The sequence below is a fragment of the Camelus bactrianus genome, chromosome 28 (genome assembly GCF_048773025.1).
Source record: "Camelus bactrianus isolate YW-2024 breed Bactrian camel chromosome 28, ASM4877302v1, whole genome shotgun sequence".
In the NCBI taxonomy this organism is placed as follows: domain Eukaryota; kingdom Metazoa; phylum Chordata; class Mammalia; order Artiodactyla; family Camelidae; genus Camelus; species Camelus bactrianus.
In genome coordinates, this window is record NC_133566.1 from 23866548 (window position 1) to 23889816 (window position 23269).

Genomic DNA, 23269 nt, shown 5'->3' on the forward strand with positions numbered 1-23269 from the left:
ACAGAATTTAGATATCAGTTAAAGAGAAAAGGATGTATTTGTTCCAGGAGAAATCTTTGTAATTAGACGATTGCCCGATACTGCTTACCCATGTATCTGAGCTAAATAATATATGTTATTCATATGATAAGCCCTCCTTACTTATTAATATTTTGGTAAACAATCTAAAATCAAGGACTATTTATTAAAATATTCATTTCTAGTGATCCACAGCAATCTTCGATGCTCATGTAATATTCATTTAAATTTCTCACACCTGCTCAATTAGGTTAGCAATCTTGTCTAGCAGTCTTTCTCTGTATTGTATTGGTCCTTTGTTCTGGATTGTTCCAAAAATCGTTGTCTGCCAAAAGATTATGAAATAAACAAGAAGAGAAACAAAATGGAGGCCATGCTTTATTCTGTGTTTTCCAAAGTTTAGTACAAGTTCAAGGGAAGTGTATAGCTTTTTAAAAAGTACGTATTTCAGGATTATATCATTTTATCCTTTCTAATTCTTAGGCTACTTTGCAAATTTTAGAGAAATCTTACGATGTAGAACTCACGTGCTTTTATTTTTCTCGAATTGCACTTTATGGTAACCAACTTGCACAGGAAAATGTTTGCAGTGTAAATGTAGCTGAGTTTAAAGGAAGTGATGTCAACCTGGAATTTGACCCGCCTAACATTTAATCTCTCTTAGTTAACTGCACGTTTGGTAATATAAAATTAAAAGATAACTGTTTTAAGGCTAAAAATGTACACTTCTTGAAAGTAACGCTCTAGACTGTTCAATAAAATGTGCAAAATTGCAGAATATATTTTATTATCAAAAGTTGAGATTTTTAAAACTAGACCTAAATTTTTTAATGTAAGTATCCTCATAAGTGATATAATTACATTTTCCCTTGAGTAAGACCCTTTCTCGGTTTGCTTACAAAAAAGACTGTAGATAACTAAAACAAACCAACACCAAGAAAAATAAAACTGAAATCATTTCTGTTGTTGGAGAAAAGGTAATAAATCCCCTGTGATATATGCGGGAAAAAAAATCAGGTTGAGGCAACTTTGAAACAACTATTTGCATGATATTTAGAGAAGCAGTATTTTACTTAATATTTGACATCACTGAATGGAACTCCTTGGCAGAAACCTTTCATAATATATATTATTGGAGAGGGGAAAAAAAAAGCGATCCTGTGCCTTTAATTTCCCTTCTGAGCGAGGGAAGGCTGCACACCAGCGACAGTCTCACTTGTTCCCGTCTTTAATGTGCAATCTGTTTTCTCCAGCGGAGGGCACTCAGTGTATCACAAACTCAAGCATTAGCACCAACAAGCTCTCAGCGTCATCCGTCTCTGGAAAGCCTTCGGAACTAGACAAGGGCTGCCTCCCAGCACAGCCACAAAGCACCGTCAACCTGGCCAGCAGAGCGGGTAAACCTGGCCCTCATGGCTTTTAAGCTGGGGTCTCGGGCAGCGAGGAGGCCTGCTGGCTTAGAAGAGCTGAAAACCCACAGGATGAGTTGCTTTTTCTGAGAATGGCAAAAGCCGGCACGATAAGGAATGCCAGGTACTCTGAAGATTTCCTTTCTTTCTTTTTTTTTTTCCCCCTCCTCTCTTTTTCCAGAGAAGTTGGTCACCCCTGAGATGGGCTGCCGCTCGGCTGCACAGATTGCCAGTTACTGCTGACGGGTCTCTGCTGAATTACACAAGGATGCTCAGCGCCTAGAGGCCCTCCCCACCCCCGGCTGCTCCTTCTCCCGGCCCCCCACCCCAGGCTGGGGTTTGTTTTTTTTTTTTCATATATGTATATATATTTCTCGCCTGTCCTCTCCGGGGAAGTTTGTGAGGGGCCAGCAGCGCCCATGCGGGATCAGAATGGTGTGAATGGCAGCCGCGCTGTGTCATGAAGGTGCTGGTGGCTTCAGCACGAGACACCAAATAAGAAGAAAGCTGAGAGCAGGGGGGAGCCGTGTTTGGATGACAAAGGATGGGTAAGTGAACTTTTGTTGTCTCCTTCTCAGCAGAGCTGAGCCTCTGGGCTTCCCATTCTCAGCCGTGGTGTTAGCTGCTGAGAAGACGGGCGGGCAGGCGGAGAGCGGCAGCCTCCGAGTTTGCCACTTGACTCTCTGTAGTTGCTGTTATATTTCTGGATCGTTTTCCTTCCGTCTTTCTTTTTTAAATTTTATTTAAAATTTGTAAATGCATAACACGGAGTTAGACTCTGCAGAAATACCTCTGACTGTCCCTTCCGTGTGCGTGTCCACGGCTTGGGCATAGAGCGTGAGAGAAATATCATATCTGTTTCTGTTTCTTGACAACATCACCGTGCTTGTGCTGTTAACACTTCCCTGCGTGTGTGTGTGTGTGTGAGTGTGTGTGTGTGTGTAGGGGTGAGGTCACCGCTTTATCAGAGGTCGTACAAGGGCTTGTTCATCTCTGAAGCTGTATCCTGAACACAGCTTCCAAATTTCCAACAGTCATTTGCCAGTCTTGTTTTTTCAAGTGCGACTGGCATCCCCTCCGCCCCCCCGTTCTCCTGTCTGGGAGAGCTGGAGTGTATTTCGGTGAGGCTGTAGCTGGCAGGAAGGCAGAGAGCAAAACCAGTTTTCAAATTAAAAATAAATTCTTAACTGGTTTGAGTTAAAAAAGGAGAGCTTCCTTTGTTTTTTGTTTTTTTTAAAATCAGGAATTTGGCTGATTGCCTCTTGGTTAAAAATATGAATATTTAAGATTAATTAAGAAACTGCATCACATGGCACTGTGTGGTTTTTTTTTTCCTTTTCTTCACCGCTGAGAAATAATAAATCTACTGTTGACAGAGGAAAGCAGTCCCTTAACACGCTATGACTTGGAAATGCAGCCTAAGTGCCAATAGATTGCAGCTTTGCAGGCTTTCCGAAGTTAACGGAGGTAGGGGGGAAATAAAAAGTCGGTCAGTGAGAAATCTGAGCAAGTAGGGCTGGGGGAGGGGGTGTCAGTCTGCTGTTTGCGTCCTTGATTATTTCCATTTGCAAACGCAACTGGTTTAAAAATAACAGAGAAGAACTAATATTCTCCAGGACTATCTTACATTTCACGCAAGTATTTAATAAGAATCGCACAGCCGTAACTTGGGGGTGTCCTGTCCTGCCAGCAGTCAGGACTCTGAGCTGGGGCCCAAGCAGGAAGCTCCTGAATGCCGAGAGCCTCCGTGCTCGTTACCACTCTGAGCGCACCTTGTGCTGTGACCAGTCTGCACGCCCGGCTCCGCCGTCTGTCCGCACTGGTCCCAAAGCCCTTTTTCCCCGAGCTCGTGTGTTGCTATCCTGTTACGCAGTGAGGATCCAGTTTCAGGCAGGGCAACGCTGGGTTACCTTCACAGCTTCCCTTTGCCACATCACAGCCTCTTTGCTCAACTGGGAAAGATGCAGAAGCACTGGGCTTACTCAGTCCCATGTTCTCCCATTTCCAGGAGACTTCATGCTCGTCCTTTTGGTGCTGGCGTTCAACAGTGGCCAGCCAGAGGTGAACGTTATTAAAATGTCAGCATGAAGTATTAAGCTAGGCTCGGGGTCTTTTAGTGGTGATGCATCTATGAACTCCTGAGACTCAGGGGGGCTGTTCCCAGTTCTCCGGCACGGTGGCGATTTGAGAATCAAGGAAGAAAGAATGGAGCCTAAACAGGAAACATGCAGCTATGCAGAAAATAAGGTTTTAAGTATCAAATACATTGCCCTTAAAACAACTGTCCTGCTCCTACCTAAGAGGTAATGCCCCTGATTCTGACAAGGCAGTGGTGACTTACAGCAACAGCTTTACAACGTGCGTTTGTCTTTTCTTTTTTTTTTTTTTTTTATGCTGTAGGTTTCCGTTCAGTTACGCAGCTGAGAGGCATGCGTGTGGTGCTGGCGCTGCTCCCCACCCTGCTGCTTGTGGCGCCCACGGGGGCTCAGAGAGCTTGCCCAAAGAACTGCAGATGTGACGGCAAAATTGTGTACTGCGAGTCCCATGCCTTCGCAGACATCCCCGAGAACATTTCTGGAGGGTCCCAAGGCTTATCACTGAGGTTCAACAGCATTCAGAAACTCAAATCCAATCAGTTTGCCAGCCTTAACCAGCTTATATGGCTTTATCTTGACCATAATTACATTAGCTCGGTGGATGAAGATGCATTTCAAGGGATCCGGAGGCTGAAAGAATTAATTCTAAGCTCCAACAAAATTACCTATTTGCACAATAAAACATTTCACCCAGTCCCCAACCTCCGCAGTCTGGACCTCTCCTACAATAAGCTCCAGACACTGCAGTCGGAACAATTTAAAGGCCTTCGGAAACTCATCATTTTGCACTTGAGGTCAAACTCACTGAAGACGGTGCCAATAAGAGTTTTTCAAGACTGTCGAAACCTTGACTTTCTGGATCTGGGCTACAACCGCCTTCGGAGCTTGTCCCGAAATGCTTTTGCGGGTCTCTTGAAGCTAAAGGAGCTGCACTTGGAGCACAACCAGTTTTCCAAGATCAACTTTGCTCATTTTCCACGTCTGTTCAACCTCCGCTCGATCTACCTGCAGTGGAACAGGATCCGCTCCATTAGCCAAGGCTTGACGTGGACTTGGAGTTCCTTACACAACTTGGATTTATCAGGGAATGACATCCAAGGAATTGAGCCGGGCACGTTTAAATGTCTGCCCAACTTGCAAAAACTGAATCTGGATTCCAACAAGCTCACCAACATCTCCCAGGAGACCGTCAACGCTTGGATATCATTAATATCCATCACTCTGTCTGGAAATATGTGGGAATGTAGTCGCAGCATTTGTCCCTTGTTCTACTGGCTTAAGAATTTCAAAGGAAATAAGGAAAGCACTATGATCTGTGCGGGACCTAAGCACATCCAGGGCGAAAAGCTCAGTGATGCCGTGGAAACATACAACATCTGCTCCGAGGTCCAGGTGGTCAACACCGAAAAATCGCACCTGGCCCCCCAAACCCCCCAGAAGCCTCTGATTCTCCCCAGACCCGCCACCTCCAAATCGGACCTCACCCAGCCCACCCTGGAAGCACCAAGCTCTTCCCCAGGGTTTCAGATTCCTGGCACAGAGCAAGAGTACGAGCACGTTTCATTCCACAAGATCATTGCAGGGAGCGTGGCTCTCTTTCTCTCGGTGGCCATGATTCTCCTGGTGATCTATGTGTCCTGGAAACGCTACCCAGCCAGCATGAAGCAACTTCAACAGCACTCGGTCATGAAGAGGCGGCGGAAAAGGACCAGGGAGTCTGAGAGACAGATGAACTCCCCTTTGCAGGAGTATTACGTGGACTACAAGCCTACAAACTCTGAGGCCGTGGATATATCCGTGAACGGATCCGGGCCCTGCACGTACACCATCTCTGGCGCCAGGGAGTGCGAGGTATGAACCGTGATCCTCCTAAAAGTGTTTCCGCTGCGGGGAAGGAGAGGTAGATGCTTGACGCGCTAGAGGTGTGTCTGGTCGCTAGAAAGATTAACGACCCCTTTGCTTTTGGGTTTTGCTCAGTGTGAAAGGTTACTTAATTAAATTACAACCACCAGAAAATTGACTGATTTTTTTTTTTCCTTTCTTAAATGGTTGACACTTGAAGGAAGTTCATTCAAGGATGGGATTAAGTTGGAATAAAGCATTATGTTGAAACAGCTGTTTTTTTTTAACAGTTTGTATACAGGGGTTGGACTTAACAAACACGTATCCACACAAACGAAACTCTTTTCATTCTAAAATTTATGTCTGATTCTTGTTGTTTGACTTTTGTAACCGAGTAAAGAAGGAGGGGCCAGCCTAATTTAACAGCAAAGCGAGTTTTACCAAAATTCCAGGAGGTATGGAGATTTAAACCAAAGAGCAATTTACCCAAGGGTTGATTTCGTTGTACATTTTTGGTTTTAATTAAAGCATGCAACAGGGGTCTCACAGGGACAACTGTTTCCGTGTGACGTGCCAGTTAGATACTCTACCAGCGCGGAGAATGCCAGGCCTACCGTGTAACTGTATTAAGGCTTTCAAAGATGTCTTTTTTCCTCCCTTCCTTCCTTCCTTCCCTTCCATCTTTCCTTCTTCCTTCCTTTTTCCTTCTTTCTTTTCTTTACTTCCTTCCTCCTTTCCTTGTTTATCTAATTACTGGACATAGCTCACTTGTCAAAGGTTGTCCTGAGTGCTGGCTGTATGTATGTGCTCAGAATGGAACTTACACTTTGTGTTTTGGCTTCGTCCCTGGGAACTGAACCAGTCGCGGGGTTGCGGGTTAGTTAGCAGTAGCAGGACAGGCATGACGGGGACTGCGCGCCAGTGCTGCTGTCGTCCCCACACACATGCCGTGCATTCTTGTTAAACTGGTCCAAAACCAAGCGATGCAGATACTCATAAATGCAAAGAGAGAGATTCGGGTTCTGAGTAATCTCCCTTCTGTAACAGTCGCCTCAAATGAAGGCATTTCTATACTATCCTGTTTTCATTTTCACGAGAATAAGATTGGAGTCAGTGTCTGATGGTTTAATTTTCAAGACCACATCTAGGAGCATGTGAATAAGCAGAAAAGTAGTCACAGGTTTTCACCTTATCCATAAGGAACACTGGATACAGATCATTCCTTACTTGGTAAAGTTGATCAAAAACTGCCAAGACTGTGACTGGCAAGGCCTTGTTAGTAGAATAAATTAGTGAAGACAGATCAAGCACTGGCTCTGTGTCATCTTAGTATCCAGTTTCACATGGTTGCTTTTTCAAAAGAAAGTTTTAATGAGTATTTAAAGACCTTGCCCTTTTTAATACCAGTTATAACAGTTGAATAATATAATTTGCTTTTTGATAATGTTTACCCAGATCTTTCCATAATCCTAAACGTAGATGCTAGCGAAAATGTTTTCAGACAAAAGCACTGAGTCTGAAATAATCTCCAACTCGGTGTAATTAGGAACAGCGAGCTGTTCCTCACAGAGTTCGTTTTCTCTTTTTTATGTATGGTTGAAAATCAGAAAATCAATCCCAGATAATCAATCCCTAAAAGAAATCTGTATAAGCAAATGCCTTTACAAATTAAAGAGAATAAATGGTTTTATATAAAAGTCTAACAAGGCTTGATGTTTTTATTGTAGGCTGACATTTATATAATATTCATGAATATCAGTAAAACAAGTTCATCTTGTTTTATTTTACATTCTTCTTATATTTTGAGATCCTCTTAAAGGCTAGTAACATAAAAAGAAAAGGAGAGTCAAGTTCCCATCATTCATTGTCTCTTGGCATTTGTGGTAGAATGGTGATTTTTGTTTACAAGAATCACCAAAAAAGAAGAGATTCTTGAAGAACTAGGACTTGAGAACGATGGTTCTAAACCTTTTTCAGAGATCTTAAATTACAAAGATCATCCTTTAAGGACCCTCGGTATTACCGTGATAGGAACAAAATAGAAACATATTTCTTTCTGTAAGAACGTGTAGTATATGTCTTATTTGGTGGTGTTTATGGTCATGGATTGCCGTGACATTGTTGGGGAGGAACGTGGTGTTACACAATTAAACAATGACCAGTTTAATTAAATGTTACAATGAAGCTGTTGAGTTAAACTGGTAGACCTTCCTGAAGGAGATCAAACTCTCCGTGCCCTAAAAAGTAGAAAATGGTAGGCGATTAATCTAAGGTCATTGACTCCACTTTCGAGTGTGTAGGGTCCAATAAAGCTACATTTAAATAAACATGCACTTGTTTTAAAATACAAATGCGCAGAAACGAACACCGTGGCCACCACTCCTCCTTTTATCAGTGTGTTCACTGTATTACGGTTACAGATGGATATAAGAAATGAAGAAAGGCAGATTCTTAGAAATTGTCATGAAAAACCATAATTTTCCCTTACTTCTCTCGTTTAAAAAACAAATTCTCTATAAAATGAAGCTGCGAGAATAATGATTTGCCCAAGTTTACGAATTTTTAGGACAGTAGAGATATGCTAAGTTTTAGTCTGGTGGTGTTTTGACAAACCTCACAAATCAATAGCCTCAAAAAATGCAGAATGACTGGTATATTTACAATACCTTTTTGTGAGGTAGTTTTTTATTTTTTATTCAAAACACCAAGCTCTACCCAACAAAGCCATAAATATTTAACTAGAAAGCTTAGCACCAAATGCTAATTTCCTAAGATAGTGCCTTGAAAGATATTGCATTAAATTGAAAATTCCACCTATACAGTTGACGTTATCTGCAGTTATCATGATCTAATTATAGTTAAAATATCCATTTTGCCTATTTCCTTTAACATTCCTCCTTAGAATGATGGCTCTGAGACACCACACATAGAGAGCATGCAATTTATAAGTTAAATAATTTTGGCTCTATTCTTCACAAGTCTTTAAATTTTAAAAGTCCATGCACACATTACATGCTAACAGACTGACGGAGAATGTTATAATAATTTAGGAAGTGAAACTCTCTTCTAGGTATAAAAGAGGAGTAGAGTAGATAGGTATGAATGATTAATATGATATATGGCACAACTCCAATAGATACATCTCGGTCATCAGACGTTGAGCAGATCAGTGTGCTTGGTTGAACTGAATCATTTAATTTGCCCTCAGTATGTGTTCAGAGAAGGTAACTTAAAACCAAAAGGACACAGCTTTATCTACAAGTGTCACTAAGAGAGACAAATACTTTTGAAAACAGTTGTGAAACTTCAGGTCGCTCTACCTCGTACGCATTATTCCAGGAGCCGTGAAGTTGCGTCACGCAGCCCACCGAAGTTTTACTGAAGGATTACGCAGAACAGAATTCTGAACATCGGATCCTTCTAGGGTAGAGTCTCTCAGATGAAACGAGCAATGGCCTTTATAAAATTAGACTCCGTGAAGTGAGCTGAGAGTTTGCCTTTTAAATTAAAAAGAAAATTGAAATTGGTGAAACCTGAACATGAATGAATGTGATCTCAAAAGAGACCCTGCATTCAGAGCGTTTTAAAAGATAAGTAACTGAAATGTAAAGTTTAATGATCCTCAAACGCTGGCAAGGCTGCCTCTAGGTGTGTGGGTGACATTATAGGTATGTATATATATTTTCCAAATATTTAACATTTTCGTTACACCCTTTAGAACCAAGTAAAATATAAACCTATCGGCTGTCTCTGGGGCTTATGTTGTTTCCTTCACTGCTGTGCAGTGGGCGGGATGGACCATTTCTGACCATTTGTTTGTGCATTTATTGAATGTATTAGATCAAGTCCAAACTACTGATCTAAGGAGGGTTATTAACTTCTTTCTACGTGTTAGAAATCGACGTTTTGAAGTATACTGAGTGAACTTCCATGACCTAAAAATCATAATATATTCAAAGAGGGTTCTAAGTGAAGCAGGCCCAGTATGACTGAGTTTAATTTACGCTTTACTCGTATAAAGCTACAGAAAACAAAGTTAATTCTGGTGGCTGACTACTACCGTGTCTTAGTAAAGTGTTACAATTGAAACTACGCTTTTCTATGTACAGAAAGTAAATTTATGCCTTTGTATGTGCGAGTCTGTATGTGTGTAGGTATGTGCGTGTGCTTGCGTACAGAGATAGAGGGAAAGTGTGAATCTATTTCCATTAAAATTTTTGTTCGTTTGGAGCATTTGAAATATTAATGACAAAAACTTGGGTCATGATTACCGGAATTTGTTAGTCAAGAAAATCCTTCTTAAGATAAATGTTCAATCTTCTCTAAAATTGTAAGTTATCTTATGGCTAGAGAGTCTAATGTTCTTTAAAAAAAACCCAGAGTTTGAACTACACATTGGCATTTTTGGTGTGTCTTTATGACAGCACCCTCATTTCTCTGTGACCCATCACTGAATGAGCCTATTCAGCCAGTACAATAAATCCCATCTCAAATCGTTCCTGGAATAGTACACTTTGCAAATTTTTGTGGTCGTTCCTAGGACTGCAAGAACAGATGGGATAGGAAGGAAACGCTGAGCTATTTATGTTGATTGTTAATGAGAAAAGGAAGAGCTTCTTGAGTTGCTAAAAACTGGCATGCTCAGGTGAGCAGCCACACAGTTTCTTTATGTTTGAGGGCAAAACACGTAACAGGCACCTCCACATGTGAGTGTGTGCGCACACACGCAGAAATGTATGTGCCTTTTAAATTCTCCCAAGTAACTAGTTACTTTGAAAGCACTTGAAATATGACATCTAAAATGTAGATTGTCTAAATTTGATCCAATTAAAATCCATTTGTGAATAGAATTTCTATTAGAACCTTCAACTATTAGCGGTGAAGAGTGACAGCTGCCAGGAAGGACTGACGTGGCTAATTTAGGAAAAATTTTACACTGATAATAAAGGGTTTAATTCCTTTATCTAGAATTAGCTTGTATTAGCATCTCATGAACCAGGCTTTAATAACTGGTTGCTTTCTAAGATCCCAAGTCGAGAAGTCTGACTCTGGTCTCAGGCATGTATAGCTGTTGACACACCCCAGTAATTTTCCTGTGATTCCAGAATTTTTTTTTTCTTGTGGCTTTCTCTATATTCAATAGAATCTGATCATCGTAGTCCTAAGAAATTACATTTATATATAGATTTAAGCTTTGGAAGTTGCTCGAGAATATTAACACTGGGGACTTGATGACTCTTCAGAATTTCCCTGTCTCTAGAGTTTCGTGAATCACTAAATCAAAGTGAAACTGTATCAACCTGTGTATCAGCAGACACTGGGAGTTTTGAAAAATTAGTACGTCTTTTGATCTGTGAAAAGCATGAAAGAGATGTTGAATATGTTTTAAAAATTAAAATTGCTTTTTATAGTACCAGAAGAGCTATCATTCATTGAGTCAGTTTAATAAAATCTCAATATTCTTAAAGTGGAAGAGGAATTGTGAGGGTATTTTTCTCATGCACTCCATAAGGCTTTAAAAATTTAACTGTTAAGGAAGGTTTAGAAAAAGCATGGTATTTTTCTATGGTATCAGAATCACTGACTTTTTAATAAGCTTGCAATGGCTCCATATGTGTAAAGGATATGATTTATACTCCTGCTAACTACTTTAAAAAACAATGCTTTCATGGTCAAGAGAAATTAAGATCCTTTGAAAGTAAGCTGTTTGACTTTTAGTCAAATCGTACATGTTATAATGCTTGTAAACATATGGCTTGGTAATTAAATGACATCAAAGTGGATACACATTAATAAAAGGTCATTAATAAAGGTTAAAGTCATGCTGAGAATATTAAAACATTCAGAAAAATCCTATCCAAAAATTATAAATAAATTGACTAAAAGAAAAATATTGAACAAAAGCTGGTGCCTGGATATCGGATAAACAATAAACACTTGCATAACTAAATAAGGTTATGATTTTACTATTTTTTTGTACATGGAAATCAGAGTTTTTTCATTTTAATATTATACAAGTAGTATTCTTAAACATAAATAGGAAAGTAACTTTGAAATATAGTTGCATTTAAACAACCATGTACAATGAATCACCCGTATATCCCACATAAATATTTCTAAACTACTGAAATAGATGTACTTTGCTTTATCCAATTCACATGAATTGCCTCAAAGATAAATATTTAGGTGAGATATTAAAAAAATTTACAGGCATCAAAATAATATTATGTTCTTCTATCATTGCCTCAGTGTAACACTATGGTTTTCTGAATTTTTGGATGTCCATACACCATCTCTTGGAAGGTTCTAGTCTCTCCTTTACTTCAGTCTTTTATCAGTATTTACTGATCACTCAGACATCAGAGTTAGAGATGAAGGTGTAATTGCTAAACCTAGCAAGACGGGTCATATTTTTATTCTTATTTTACTTTCTTAAAAATGTAAATTCTTCTAGTAGAAAAAGTAAGGTACAGTCAATATGTTTATCACTCTGATTTTAAAAGAAAAAATTTAAGTAAAGAAAGAGTAACTATAATATCAAAACAAAACTTCCTAAACAAATACATAATTATCATTTTTACCTACTGTTTCAGTGGATCTTCAAATTTCACTGAACCTAAAAACTAAAAAGCATATTAGTTTTTACAGTATATTTGAAGATTTGAAACAAACTAAAATGAGTACATATGGGCGTGTTTAAGAAAACTCACTCTTTTTTTAGGAGCTCAGTAAGCAAAGGTATTCCAAAATAGGAATAGAGAGTGTTATGAATTGATTCAATTTTGGGGTCATTTTAAAGGTTAGATCAAACGCATATAAGACACCTAATTTTAGAACAGCAAATGATACAAAGAGGGCAAATGCCTGAAACTGTTTAACTTTGGAAAGTCAGTGCTATTTAATTTATACTCACTGTGTATTTTCATTTTAAAGGATAATGATCGATGTTTTGTTGCTTTCTTTTAAAATTAAATATCATCAGATAAATCATTGAAATTACACTGATTTCATTAAAACCAACAAGAAACAGTCTTTGGGTATAAATCCTGTGCTTGCTTTTTCATTCCTCCTTTCTCCGTCAAGTCGCGTTCACTGAAACATTGCTTCTTTCATTTTCTGCTAGAGTGAATTATTTGCTGTGCTGGGAATTATTAAAAGTTGTTTTTTTGGTTTTCTTTAACTGTCGCCTGTTAAATACATTTATGTTCAAATGAAGCCCTGAAAATATTGCTTGTTTGTTTCAGCATAAATTTGGTCGCGGTGCATTCCACTATTATTTGATATTTACAATTTTACGTTGACGTCAACTATTGTTAAATATTTCTGGTAAGATTTTTTACAAAAGAAAATACTAGAAATATCAATTAATTCTGTCTAAGTCTTTTTTCGTATGGTCTCCACAGATGAAAAATTATTTTCCTCTGTGTTTATAGGTCTGTAAAAGCTACAGCAGAGAGGTCAGCCTCAAAGGAATTGAGGTTGATGGTCAAACCACAACATGGACCAAAACTTCATTGGTCCAGTGGTTGGATCAAGGGCTGGAAAAGAGGTCTCAGAGATTTGAAACTGACTCACCTCACCTCTGTAATATTGGACAAGTAAAGATGTATCTGACCTTTCTGTGATACAATTTTTCCATCTATTGAGCCGGGATCATAACTTCCCAAGTAACTTGTTGAAATGATTAATGAGCTACTATGCAGATACCACTCTGAACTCTTCCATAAAAAAAGCCTCGGTGCGAAATATAAATGAGTACTAGCCATAACCCCTACTGTGTGCCGGAAGATGCAAAATACAATGTGGCTGTGCTATTTCCATTGTTATTATTAGTTACAATGACGGTTATAATACTCCCTGATGTAGAAGCAAGTGTTGTGGTTACGTTTCTACCAAAGTGAGTAATAAACCTGACCTTTCAGTCCCTTGTCTGAGCTGTAATTTAGTTTGGGTACCAGACACACTAATGCTTAAATAATACCCCGGACTTGTAGAATGCTCCCTTGGCTGAACGTTTTATTCCTGTTTCAAAGAGAGCAGCATTTGCAATTCTTTTATTGGTGCTAACGCTAAAGAAGAAATGGGTTGTGGAAGCAACATACACATTTCCAGTCTGATCAGATATTGCCTTCTGGTTCATTTTCTTAACAAACGGAGGCATTTTTAATTTCCCCAAAGTGTTTATGCATGCCAAGTGGGAGTCTTCAAATACTATGTAAAATATTTCTTATGACTAAGTTAATGTGTGATTTTTAGAAGACCCGCTATTTCTCACACGTTTATAATGCTTTCATGTCTATATAGTAAGTATTTATTTTTGTTAAATATAAGATGAGGTCTTCTATTTTGCATACATATATGATTATATAACTCCTATTTTGCCTGATATATTTTGAAATGAGATACATTTCTTTGTAAGTTTATCATTGTACACACTATGACTGTGTGTGTACAATTAGGGCCCCGGTGATGCGGGGTTTTTGACACAAACAAGCAGCCTACAGACAAAAGAAGAGCGTTAGCTTTGCTAGAGAAGACAGTCTGTTGTCTTATTCCTTGTGACTGGAGAGGCAGAATTATTCCAAATTGGAGATTCTGCTCGGTGATGAGTAAGTCTCTTCCAGTTTTGCGTTCTGGAACTAGGGAAATAATCGCACGAGTGTGACATGATGGGGTCACAGACCCACTGGACCCGCTGTGAAATGGATCTGAGCTAAAACTCCATTGATTGCATGAGACTCTCGTCTGACCGGGGGGACCACATTGATGTTCCGCATCTGAAGGAATTAGTGTCCCTTCAGGGTCAAGGGCCAGTAACCCCCCGAAGTCTGGTTACTTCACTTTCCCTGGTGCACGGTCACCTTGGTTAGTAGTTATGTGTCAGATGACTCAAGTTAGACTTCTGTTCACGTGACCTGGCATGATTCCACTTACACAGATCTGGTCAGAAGTTAGCGGACTGCCCGTGTGCTGGCTCCTAAGGGCACTACCACTGAGCAGACGGCGTCATGATCTGCTTTGAATCAGACTACACTGAATGCTGCTTTGACTCTGCTGTCAGGCGTGGTAGCCGTGCCCACCTTGTCTTTGGCACTAGGACTGTGTCACCCTAGGATCTCTTTGTCCCCACTGCATTTAGGGATGTCCGTTGAGGTGGCTGTTCCTACTGTGATTTCCGAGCTGCAGTGGAGAGTGACGACCGAGCCATTAACCCTGACCCCACATTCCTCCATCCTCTTTCCCCTCTCCTGTTGCCCCGCTGTCAATCAGTGTTATCATCTTGGGATTTGCTCCGCAGTATTCTCGTCAGATTTATGTTTCTTTGAGGACCACTGCCTAGGTTCCAATCTTGAATCTTGAAAGGAGAGAATACAAATTGTAAATATAAAATTTTAACCCTTTGCAGTTCTTAATCTTTTTGGCTGTCCATCCACTCATGGTCAGTCCTCTCTCAAATGACTGGAGGATAAGAGTTGACTTTAAATCAATGTTCCAACTCTTTCCCCTGTAATCTTGGCATAATATCTTCCATCAGACCATGGATACAGTTCTTCCCCACACTACGAAGCTGGCAAGGAGCACTGCCCTAGAAAGGAGGTCGCATCCATTCTCTTTCTCATTGCCTTTCTTAGTGAACATTTGTTGGAACATGGTGATTAATTGCATAAGCAAATATATGATTTTATTGATGTTTTCAGACTACTGCAATTCCATTGACAGTAAACAACTAAAGAGATAACCTTATTCTAAAATATGAACAAGTATAATTTTGTGCATTAACCTGACATATTTTGTTTATTTTTTGATTATTTTCTAATTATGATTGAATGCTTTGTTTAGAAAATGTTACAAATATGAGATTATTTATAAAAAAGAAGTAAAGCAATTATCAAAAGCATATCATACAGAGATAATAATTTTCATATTCTGCTACATTTACATCTATAATATGCACAGATATGTATACATGAGGGTTTATAAAAATATTTCAGCATTGAAAACTGGGTGCACAGACTTATATATATACGATTACTTTAAAGTTCACATTTTGTGATGAATAAAATCACTTTGGAAAATAATATATTTTTGAAATTCTATCCCTAACATCATATTTTACTTACCGCTCCCTTTTTGTTGAACTACTATGATGCTCTGTTTCACTGTTATAAATATTTCTTCAGTGACTTCTTTATCTAGATTCCTAGAAGAAAAAATACATAGCCAAGGGAATGAAAACATTAAACTTAACTCCCTCCAAAATATATACCTATTTGTGTTACCACATGAATTGTATGAGTTATTTTCCCACATATACACCAGCATTATTTGTTATCTTTTTTAACAAGTTGACAATTTTTATTTTAGTGTTGAATATTTACATCCTTGGCTTTAGTGCAGTAGAATTTTTTGTATTATTGGATTTCTTATCTTGAAATATGGTGTATAAATAGTCCACAGGACTGATAATAATACTAGTTCCCATTATGTTCTTTCACATTGCTTTTATTTTTGGAAAGGCCTTCCCATCTTGTGGTAAGGAAACATTTACTATGTTTTGATCATTCCATGTATAATTTTATTTCCATATTCATTTCTTTAATCTACCTAAAATATCCTTTAATAAATCATGGGAAACACAGACCTAGCTTGTTTTTTCTCACAAGGGTTATGATTTTTCCAGTGTATTTTACCATGTTAATGGGAAGTTTTCATACATCCACATCAGTTCTGTGCTTTCTGTATTTTTCCTCTGGGTTCATTTTCTGTTCTTGTATCAGAATCATATTTTCACATTGTTATAGTTTAATTTTTAAATTTTTTGTAAGTGTGTCTTTATTCCTACTGCTAAATTCCATATACATGTTTTAATTTTCTTGTTTATTCTTTGCTATTTTAATTTGAAATAAAATTTTCCATCTTCCTCTCTCTGTCTTTCTCTCTCTCTTTTTTTCTTTTACAGAACACACACACACACACTCACTCACACACACACACTTACACACATACACACAGTACTCTGACTGGATTATGTGGATTGATGAAAATGATTAAAATCTGTTTGTTGTCAAAAGGAAAGTTATTGATTTTATGGCATAAAAAAGGCTTAGAGCTTCATTTATATTATCTATTTCTTACATCCCCTGTAAACATGACCTGATTTGTTTATTATTAAGATTCTAATATGTATATAACAACATTTGTGTGGATATGCATATATAATTATTATCAACATTTTGAACAAATCCATTAATTTCAGTAGGTTAATTTCTTTAAAATTTCTAGTTTAAAAATAATTTTGTAAAGAAAAAATGTGTTAACTTTCTAATAGCTACATCTATTATTTAATTTTTTTCTATATTCCATTGGCTAGATCTTCTAGACTAATGTTACTTAATTATGGTGATATAGAATTTTTTTGTTTGTTTCTAAGTTTAATGCAGGCTGTCTCCTGTGGTTTTGTACATTTTATTATTATAGTTATTCATTCACTTATTTATTCAAAAAATGTATTGCATACCTGCATTAGTAGCTGTTAAAACAGGACTCAGTGCTGTGTTTACAACAGTGGGCAAGATAATTTGTTTTAGGTAAAAATTTCTTTATCCCATTTCTCATACCTAGTCTCATTTATAAATACACATTTATCAAGGTGGGCGTTAAGTATGACTAAATTACATTTTGGCATTTTGTTTTTCTCTTTTTGTGAGTTCTTTTTTTTCCCACCTTTTAGTTATTGATTTTTATGAATTATATTTTTGTTTTCTAATGTGAAATGTTATTTGCGTTTCTGGAACACATTGTGGTTGCTTCTTTCATAATATTTTTTCTAGAGTGAATCTCATTGTGTTTACTTTTATTTCATTTTCTATTTTTAAATCACTCTTAAGGGGTGGGACTCAATATTATGCTCTGTTAATCAGTTGAATTATATTTATTGATTATCCTTTTCTAGCTCTGAAATGGTGCCCATTTTGAATATCATACTGAAAAAATAGTATTAATTTTATCCAGATTTGTTCCTTTTGGGGGTCTTTGAATCAAAATGTTGAATTAGAGTTTCTAGAAAAATACCCTTTTCATTGAAAACATAGCATGTATAATGACTTATTTTATGTAATAATTACTTTTTCTGAAACATCTCCTCTAGTCCATAAATATTCATCCAATCACTATGGGCCACTATACTAGAAAGTGTAAATGAGGCAGGTGAGTTTTATATATTCTTATAATCCAGAATAAAAATCATTAACGTATCAGATGTAGTTTTTCCTTAAGATTTTAAATTCCTTAAAGATATAAAATGTATCCAGTCATACTTTTTGTATTTTGGTTTTGTTAATTTATTCTTCTTCGTCATTGCTGAAGGCTTTCAGTTTTATTAATTTTTTTAAAAAGAACTTTAAAAAGAATTATCTTTAAGGTAAAGCGAATTATATCACCATCCCACTTCCCAAGGTATAATGTCACCTAAGTCTGAGTGAACCCCTCTACCAGCAGGCTCTGGAGTTCTAAGTTGTGTCACCTTTTCATTCTCACCTTACCTCTCACTTCCTTACGTAGCTGAATTATTTCTTTGACCTAGACCAGGAGGCAGGAGAATATTTCTGGAAAGGACTAGATAGTAAATATTTTAGACTTTGCGGGCCACACACTCTCAGTCACAGCTACTTCATTCTGCCGTTACAGCATAAAAGCAACTGTAACAAATATGCAAAGAAACAGCACATCTGTGACCCAATACAACCCTATTTACAGAAACAGGCAATGGCTGGATTTGGCTCCTGTCTTATAGCTTGCTGACTCCTAACCTTGATCATCTTCACAGGATTTTAATCATGTCTGGGTCTTACTATTCAAAAATAACATAGAATTTTCTCCTAATCTGACATCTTCCTTTCCTTCTGCCCTGTCTTATTCCTTCCCTTCCTAGAAAAACCTTTTCATAAGATTCTACCCTGGTCCCCATTTCCTCATCAGTCACTCAATTCTTCAAGCCACTGCAGTCTGTCATCAGAACCTATCAAGCCATCAAAACAGCTCCTGCTAAATTTGCCACTGACTTCATTATCACTAAACTCTTCGCTTTTATTTAAAATGTTTTGCTTTACTTTGATACCTTGGCAACATTCAACTCTCAGTCTTTTCTTTCTTCTTATTTGGAGAAGATGTTTTCTGAAAGATGCTTTCCTTCTTCATCACAGCGTGTTTCTTTCCCACATCCTTTGTAAACTCAAATTCCTCTACCTGAATATTATGTTTTCCTTATGGCTCTGTCTTGCACCTCCTCTTAGACAACTATGTTCTCTCTCCTCTCCCGCTCTCTCTCTCTCTCTCTCTCTCTCTCTAAATAATCTCAGGTGATCTCATTCTCATGTACAGCATGCATTACTATTTATTTATTAACATGAATAAGTTACTTCTTTATTGGTTTTTTCTCTGAGTTCCCCACATGTACACCAATTTCCTATTTGACATCTAAATTCAAATATCTAAGGGGTACCTTAAGCCCATCCCCAAACCAAATCATAGTCTTTCTTTCCAAACCTGCTTTCCTTTTGGTGGTTCCTGTCTTGTGAATGAAACATCCATTTCTGCAGGTCAGAATCGTAAGGAACCATCCTTGCCTGCGTCCTCACCCTCACGTTCCATAAGCAAATCGCGGTGAAATCCTGCTGGTTCTACTTCTTGAGTATCTCTCAAACCCATCCAGTCCTCTCCATCTTTACCGGTACCGTTTTGTCCTGTTGAGTCTCCCCAACTCTGCTCTTGCTCTGCTGGATTTATTCTCTACACTGTACACAAGGTGCGTCTTTCAAAACAGAAGCTGAGTGTGTATTTAGAGCAATTTAGAGGAGTCCTGTTGTTCTTTGGATGAAAATTGAAACCCTTAACATGACCTTAAAAACTGTGAATGATCTGGTCCTGCCTCCACGGATTCTTGTCCCATCACACTCCCCTTGCGCTCAAATCTCCATGCAAGGAAGCGTCCACACACTCTACACTGGCCTCCTTTTCTTCTGCTTTCATTAGTCATGCTCTGTCCTTTGACAGCATCATTGTATAAGCCCAGACCTAGAATGCTACTCACTCTGCTCGGTTAGTTTCTGTTCCTCACCTCCTCAGGAAGCCATTACTGAAGTTCTTACGTTGTCAGATCACACGATTTTATTCCTGCTTACCACTGCATCTTTTAAATAATGATTGGATAACTGTCTTCCAGTTTTATTTGACTCTGATCCAACGAGAAGTAACAGATGACAGTTTTTATTTGACCTGTATCTTCAATGCCTTCCTCCATATCTTATGTAGATGAGAAGCTTCATAAATATTGACCGAAAGAATGAATAGTTGCATTCCCAAATTAGACTCTCTTCTTTGAAAAATCTCTTTACAAATTTTTCTCTTGAAAAATCAGTAAGTTTACTTCATTTATTTTTTAAAGTTCAAAAATATATATTAGCTTTAAGATATAGGTTTGGTATAGCCCATTTTAAGTAATTTTTCTTAATAAACTTTTTATTAATATGACATTTTATTGTACAGTCTATGCTCAAGATGACAAAACATGTAAGAACGAAAAAAAAAATACCTTTATATAACTTTATTTACCATTTTACTAACATATTTGTTTATTTTTGTTACACAAATAAAATTAATAGAAGCAAATTGTTTATAATCTGCCATTTTTACTTACTCTATTGTGAGCCCACTAAGTGTTCATCTACAGTGTGATTTTAGTTAGTGGGTAATACTGTATAGTATTTTTCTGTACATAGGTTCCAGTTCTGATCTGGCGGGTGTTTAAAAATTTTTGGAATAAATGAACTTAAGATGACCACCTTTGCACTTATGTCTATCTAAATATACTTAATGGTTAAAATTTTATTTTGATATTTCAATCCACCTTATCCAACAGTTAAAAAACTGTCTGGCTGTAATATGTTCCAACTTAGATCAAAAGGTACTTTGTTGTGTTCTTAAGATTCACCACTTTGATTACTAATGATATACATGATTTTTTACATTTGTTTGACTTTTGTATATTTTACTTTCTGTATATTATGTTCATCTTCTTTGTCACTTCATAATTTTTATTGATCTACAAGTGGTTTTAAAGTAATTTATTAATCTTTTAGTTTCTATAAACATCACAAATGATTTTCTCAGAGCTTGTCACTTACCTTTTAATTATTTCAGGTGGGATTTTGATTATATATTTAGAAGATTAATTTCACATATTTAAATTATTTCATTTTATTTTATGGTGTCTGCCTTTTTTTGTATATCACAAAGGTTATCTCCAGAAGATATTAAATAAATATTCATTTTATTTTCCTCTAATTGTTTCATGGCTTTATTTTGTGCATGCAAATCATTAATTCAACTAACTTTTTGGTGTCAAAAATTTTACCTAGTGTCCCTAACTCATTTGTCATTTTCTCACAGCTATGAAATATTTTATTTGTTAATCTACAAAGCATTAAATACTCATATATATAAACTGTATGCATATATATTTATGTGTTACGTGTATGGATTACATTTTCACATATATGTTTCCATATATATTTGTATATATATGGATACACATGCTCTTCTATTAAACTTGTCATTTTCCTAATGATTTTATCATGTTCTTTATTTAATATAAAGAATGAATTACATTTCATTATTCATTTAAAAAAATTTTGGCTATACTTTTTATTGAATTTCTATACTTAATTATAAAGTTACTATATATACACACACACACATATATAAGTGGTTCTTTTGACTATCTTCTTTTCTGTTGACTTTTATTCTCTCCATAAACATATCCTAGAAATAAGTCACTGCTAACGTTTTGCTCTGTGTTCTTCTGGATATTTTCTGTGCATATATAAACGAGTATGTTTTTCTTCTCAAATAATATGCTACCTGTACTGATCCAAACTCTGTTTGTTCGAACACTTTGGGATTTATTTGTTTCATGTAATATACCTTGGACATGTCTCTATGACAGCAAATAAAGATCTACCTCTTTGTTTTTAGTTTATTAAAAGAATTCTCTAGTGGGAGACAAGCGAGATGTTTGAGGCTGTGGAGATGAACTTTAGAATGACTATGTCAGTATCCTAATAAAATTTCTTTGATACTTTTTTTGGAATTGTGTTATTTTTAAAGAATAACCTGGACTGAATTAATACCTTGTAAATTTTAACTCTTTTATCTTGGGATTTGATAAAACTCTACTTACGTTAATTTCTGTTTGTGAGCTAAGTACACAGTAAAACGGCGAACGATTCTGCATGTGGGACAACACTTACTTTACATCCGTTACAATGACATTTGACCTTTGAATGCGTTTGAACCGCTCAGGTCCACGTATACGCAGGTGTTTTTCTATAGTAAATAATACACAGTCCGTGGTTGGTTGAATTTGAGTATGTGGAGGAATTGCAAATATGGAAGGCCAAGTATAAATTGTAGGTGGATTAGCCCCTGCGTTGTTCAAAGTTCAACTGTGTTTTATTTTTGTTTCTAATATGTACATAATGAATTTTTCTTTTTTGGTATCTTTGACCTATTTTTTTTGCTGTCATCCACCTGATGTACGTCTGTGTGTGTTTGTATGTGGGAGTGGGGTTGTACTTTTTTTTAATGTCCCTAGTACACCCAGAAAGAGTGCTATTCCAAATATTAATTCCAATTGTGTTTTAGTACATTTTCTTTGTTTTGATAAATAGGACACTTTATTTATTCATTATCTCTCAAATCTCTCCATTGTTAAAATTCACATTCTTTTTTCTTTTTTTGATTTAAAAAAAAATTGTTTAATGGAAGTACTGGGAATTGAACCCTCCCCTCACCAAAATTCACATTATTTTATTTTACTAGTCAAACTTCTACAATGATGTTGACCAATTCGGAAGCTCAACAATTTTCCTCTCTCTCAACTTCACAATAGTTGTTAAGAGGAAAATCATGACTGTGAATGACTTGGGCCAAAACCACGGAATGTTCCAAGTGATAGAGCAGAGTTTATAGCCGAGATTTAAACTCTTTTGCAGGAAGAGGTTGCAACAAGGTGGCCTGGAAGCAGCCTTCCGATGAGAGTGTCCCCACTCTGGGGAAGCCGACTTGGGCAAGTCGCTCTGAGATGTACCAGTTTCTCCTTCACTGTCTTCCCCGAGGTTTCCTCTACTTCGCGTAGCCTTTTGTGTGGAGATACTAAGAAAGCCAAAATAAGCATATGAGTTTGGGGCGAAATATTAGAAAAACGGTCTGTTTGAATTTGCCCGTGGGTTGCATTTAATGAAGCCTCGGCAAACTCAGATGCCCTCAAGGGCAGGAGAGATGACATGAAGCAGCAGGTATAAACAGACAAGGCTCGGGACTTAGTGGGACGTGGAAGCCTACAGCGACACAGGCAGACGGTATAGCCTGTGTCAGCTGTGTTCTTAGCTATAAAACAGTGAGACACAATCAACATCTAGGCAGGCTCAGGTAAGTGTGTACAGAGCAAAAGCCAGGAAAAGTTTCCTCAGGGAATTGTAAATGTTGAGGTAGCTCTGCTTCCTATAGATATTTTATATAAAAAAATAAAACTCCTAAAGTAGGAAATGATCTAGGACAAGGGTTTTCAACCTCATCACTATCGACATTTGGGGCCAGATATTTGGCTGTCGGCGAGGTGGGGGTGTGACTTGAGCACTGTATCCAGATCCAGCAGAAACCAGCAGCTACACCCACTCTCCAGCCATGACGATGGACAGTGTGTCCGGATATTGCCAAATGATTCCATAGGAAAACAGGCACAAAATCACCAATGGCTGAGAACCACTGATGTAGCGCATGGAATGTGGTTTTGGAGAGAGAAAGATACAGCTCTGCAGCCAGGACAATTTCGCTAGTGATCCTCAA

General features: G+C 37.4%; 1 protein-coding gene across 2 annotated transcripts; it reads left to right on the forward strand.

The window, feature by feature from the left end:
• The first annotated feature begins 1236 nt into the window (after window positions 1-1236).
• On the forward strand, window positions 1237-18705 carry LRRTM4 (leucine rich repeat transmembrane neuronal 4). 2 transcript variants are annotated; one of them, XM_045505055.2, is made up of 2 exons: window positions 1237-1551; window positions 3828-18705. In XM_045505055.2, the coding sequence occupies exons 1-2, from the start codon at window positions 1545-1547 to the stop codon at window positions 5378-5380; spliced, it is 1560 nt and encodes a 519-aa protein (XP_045361011.2). In that variant the 5' UTR covers window positions 1237-1544; the 3' UTR covers window positions 5381-18705. The 2 variants fall into 2 exon arrangements, with proteins under 2 accessions (XP_045361011.2, XP_010966288.3); XM_010967986.3 differs by having other exon boundaries at window positions 1238-1975.
• The last annotated feature ends 4564 nt before the right edge of the window (window positions 18706-23269 follow it).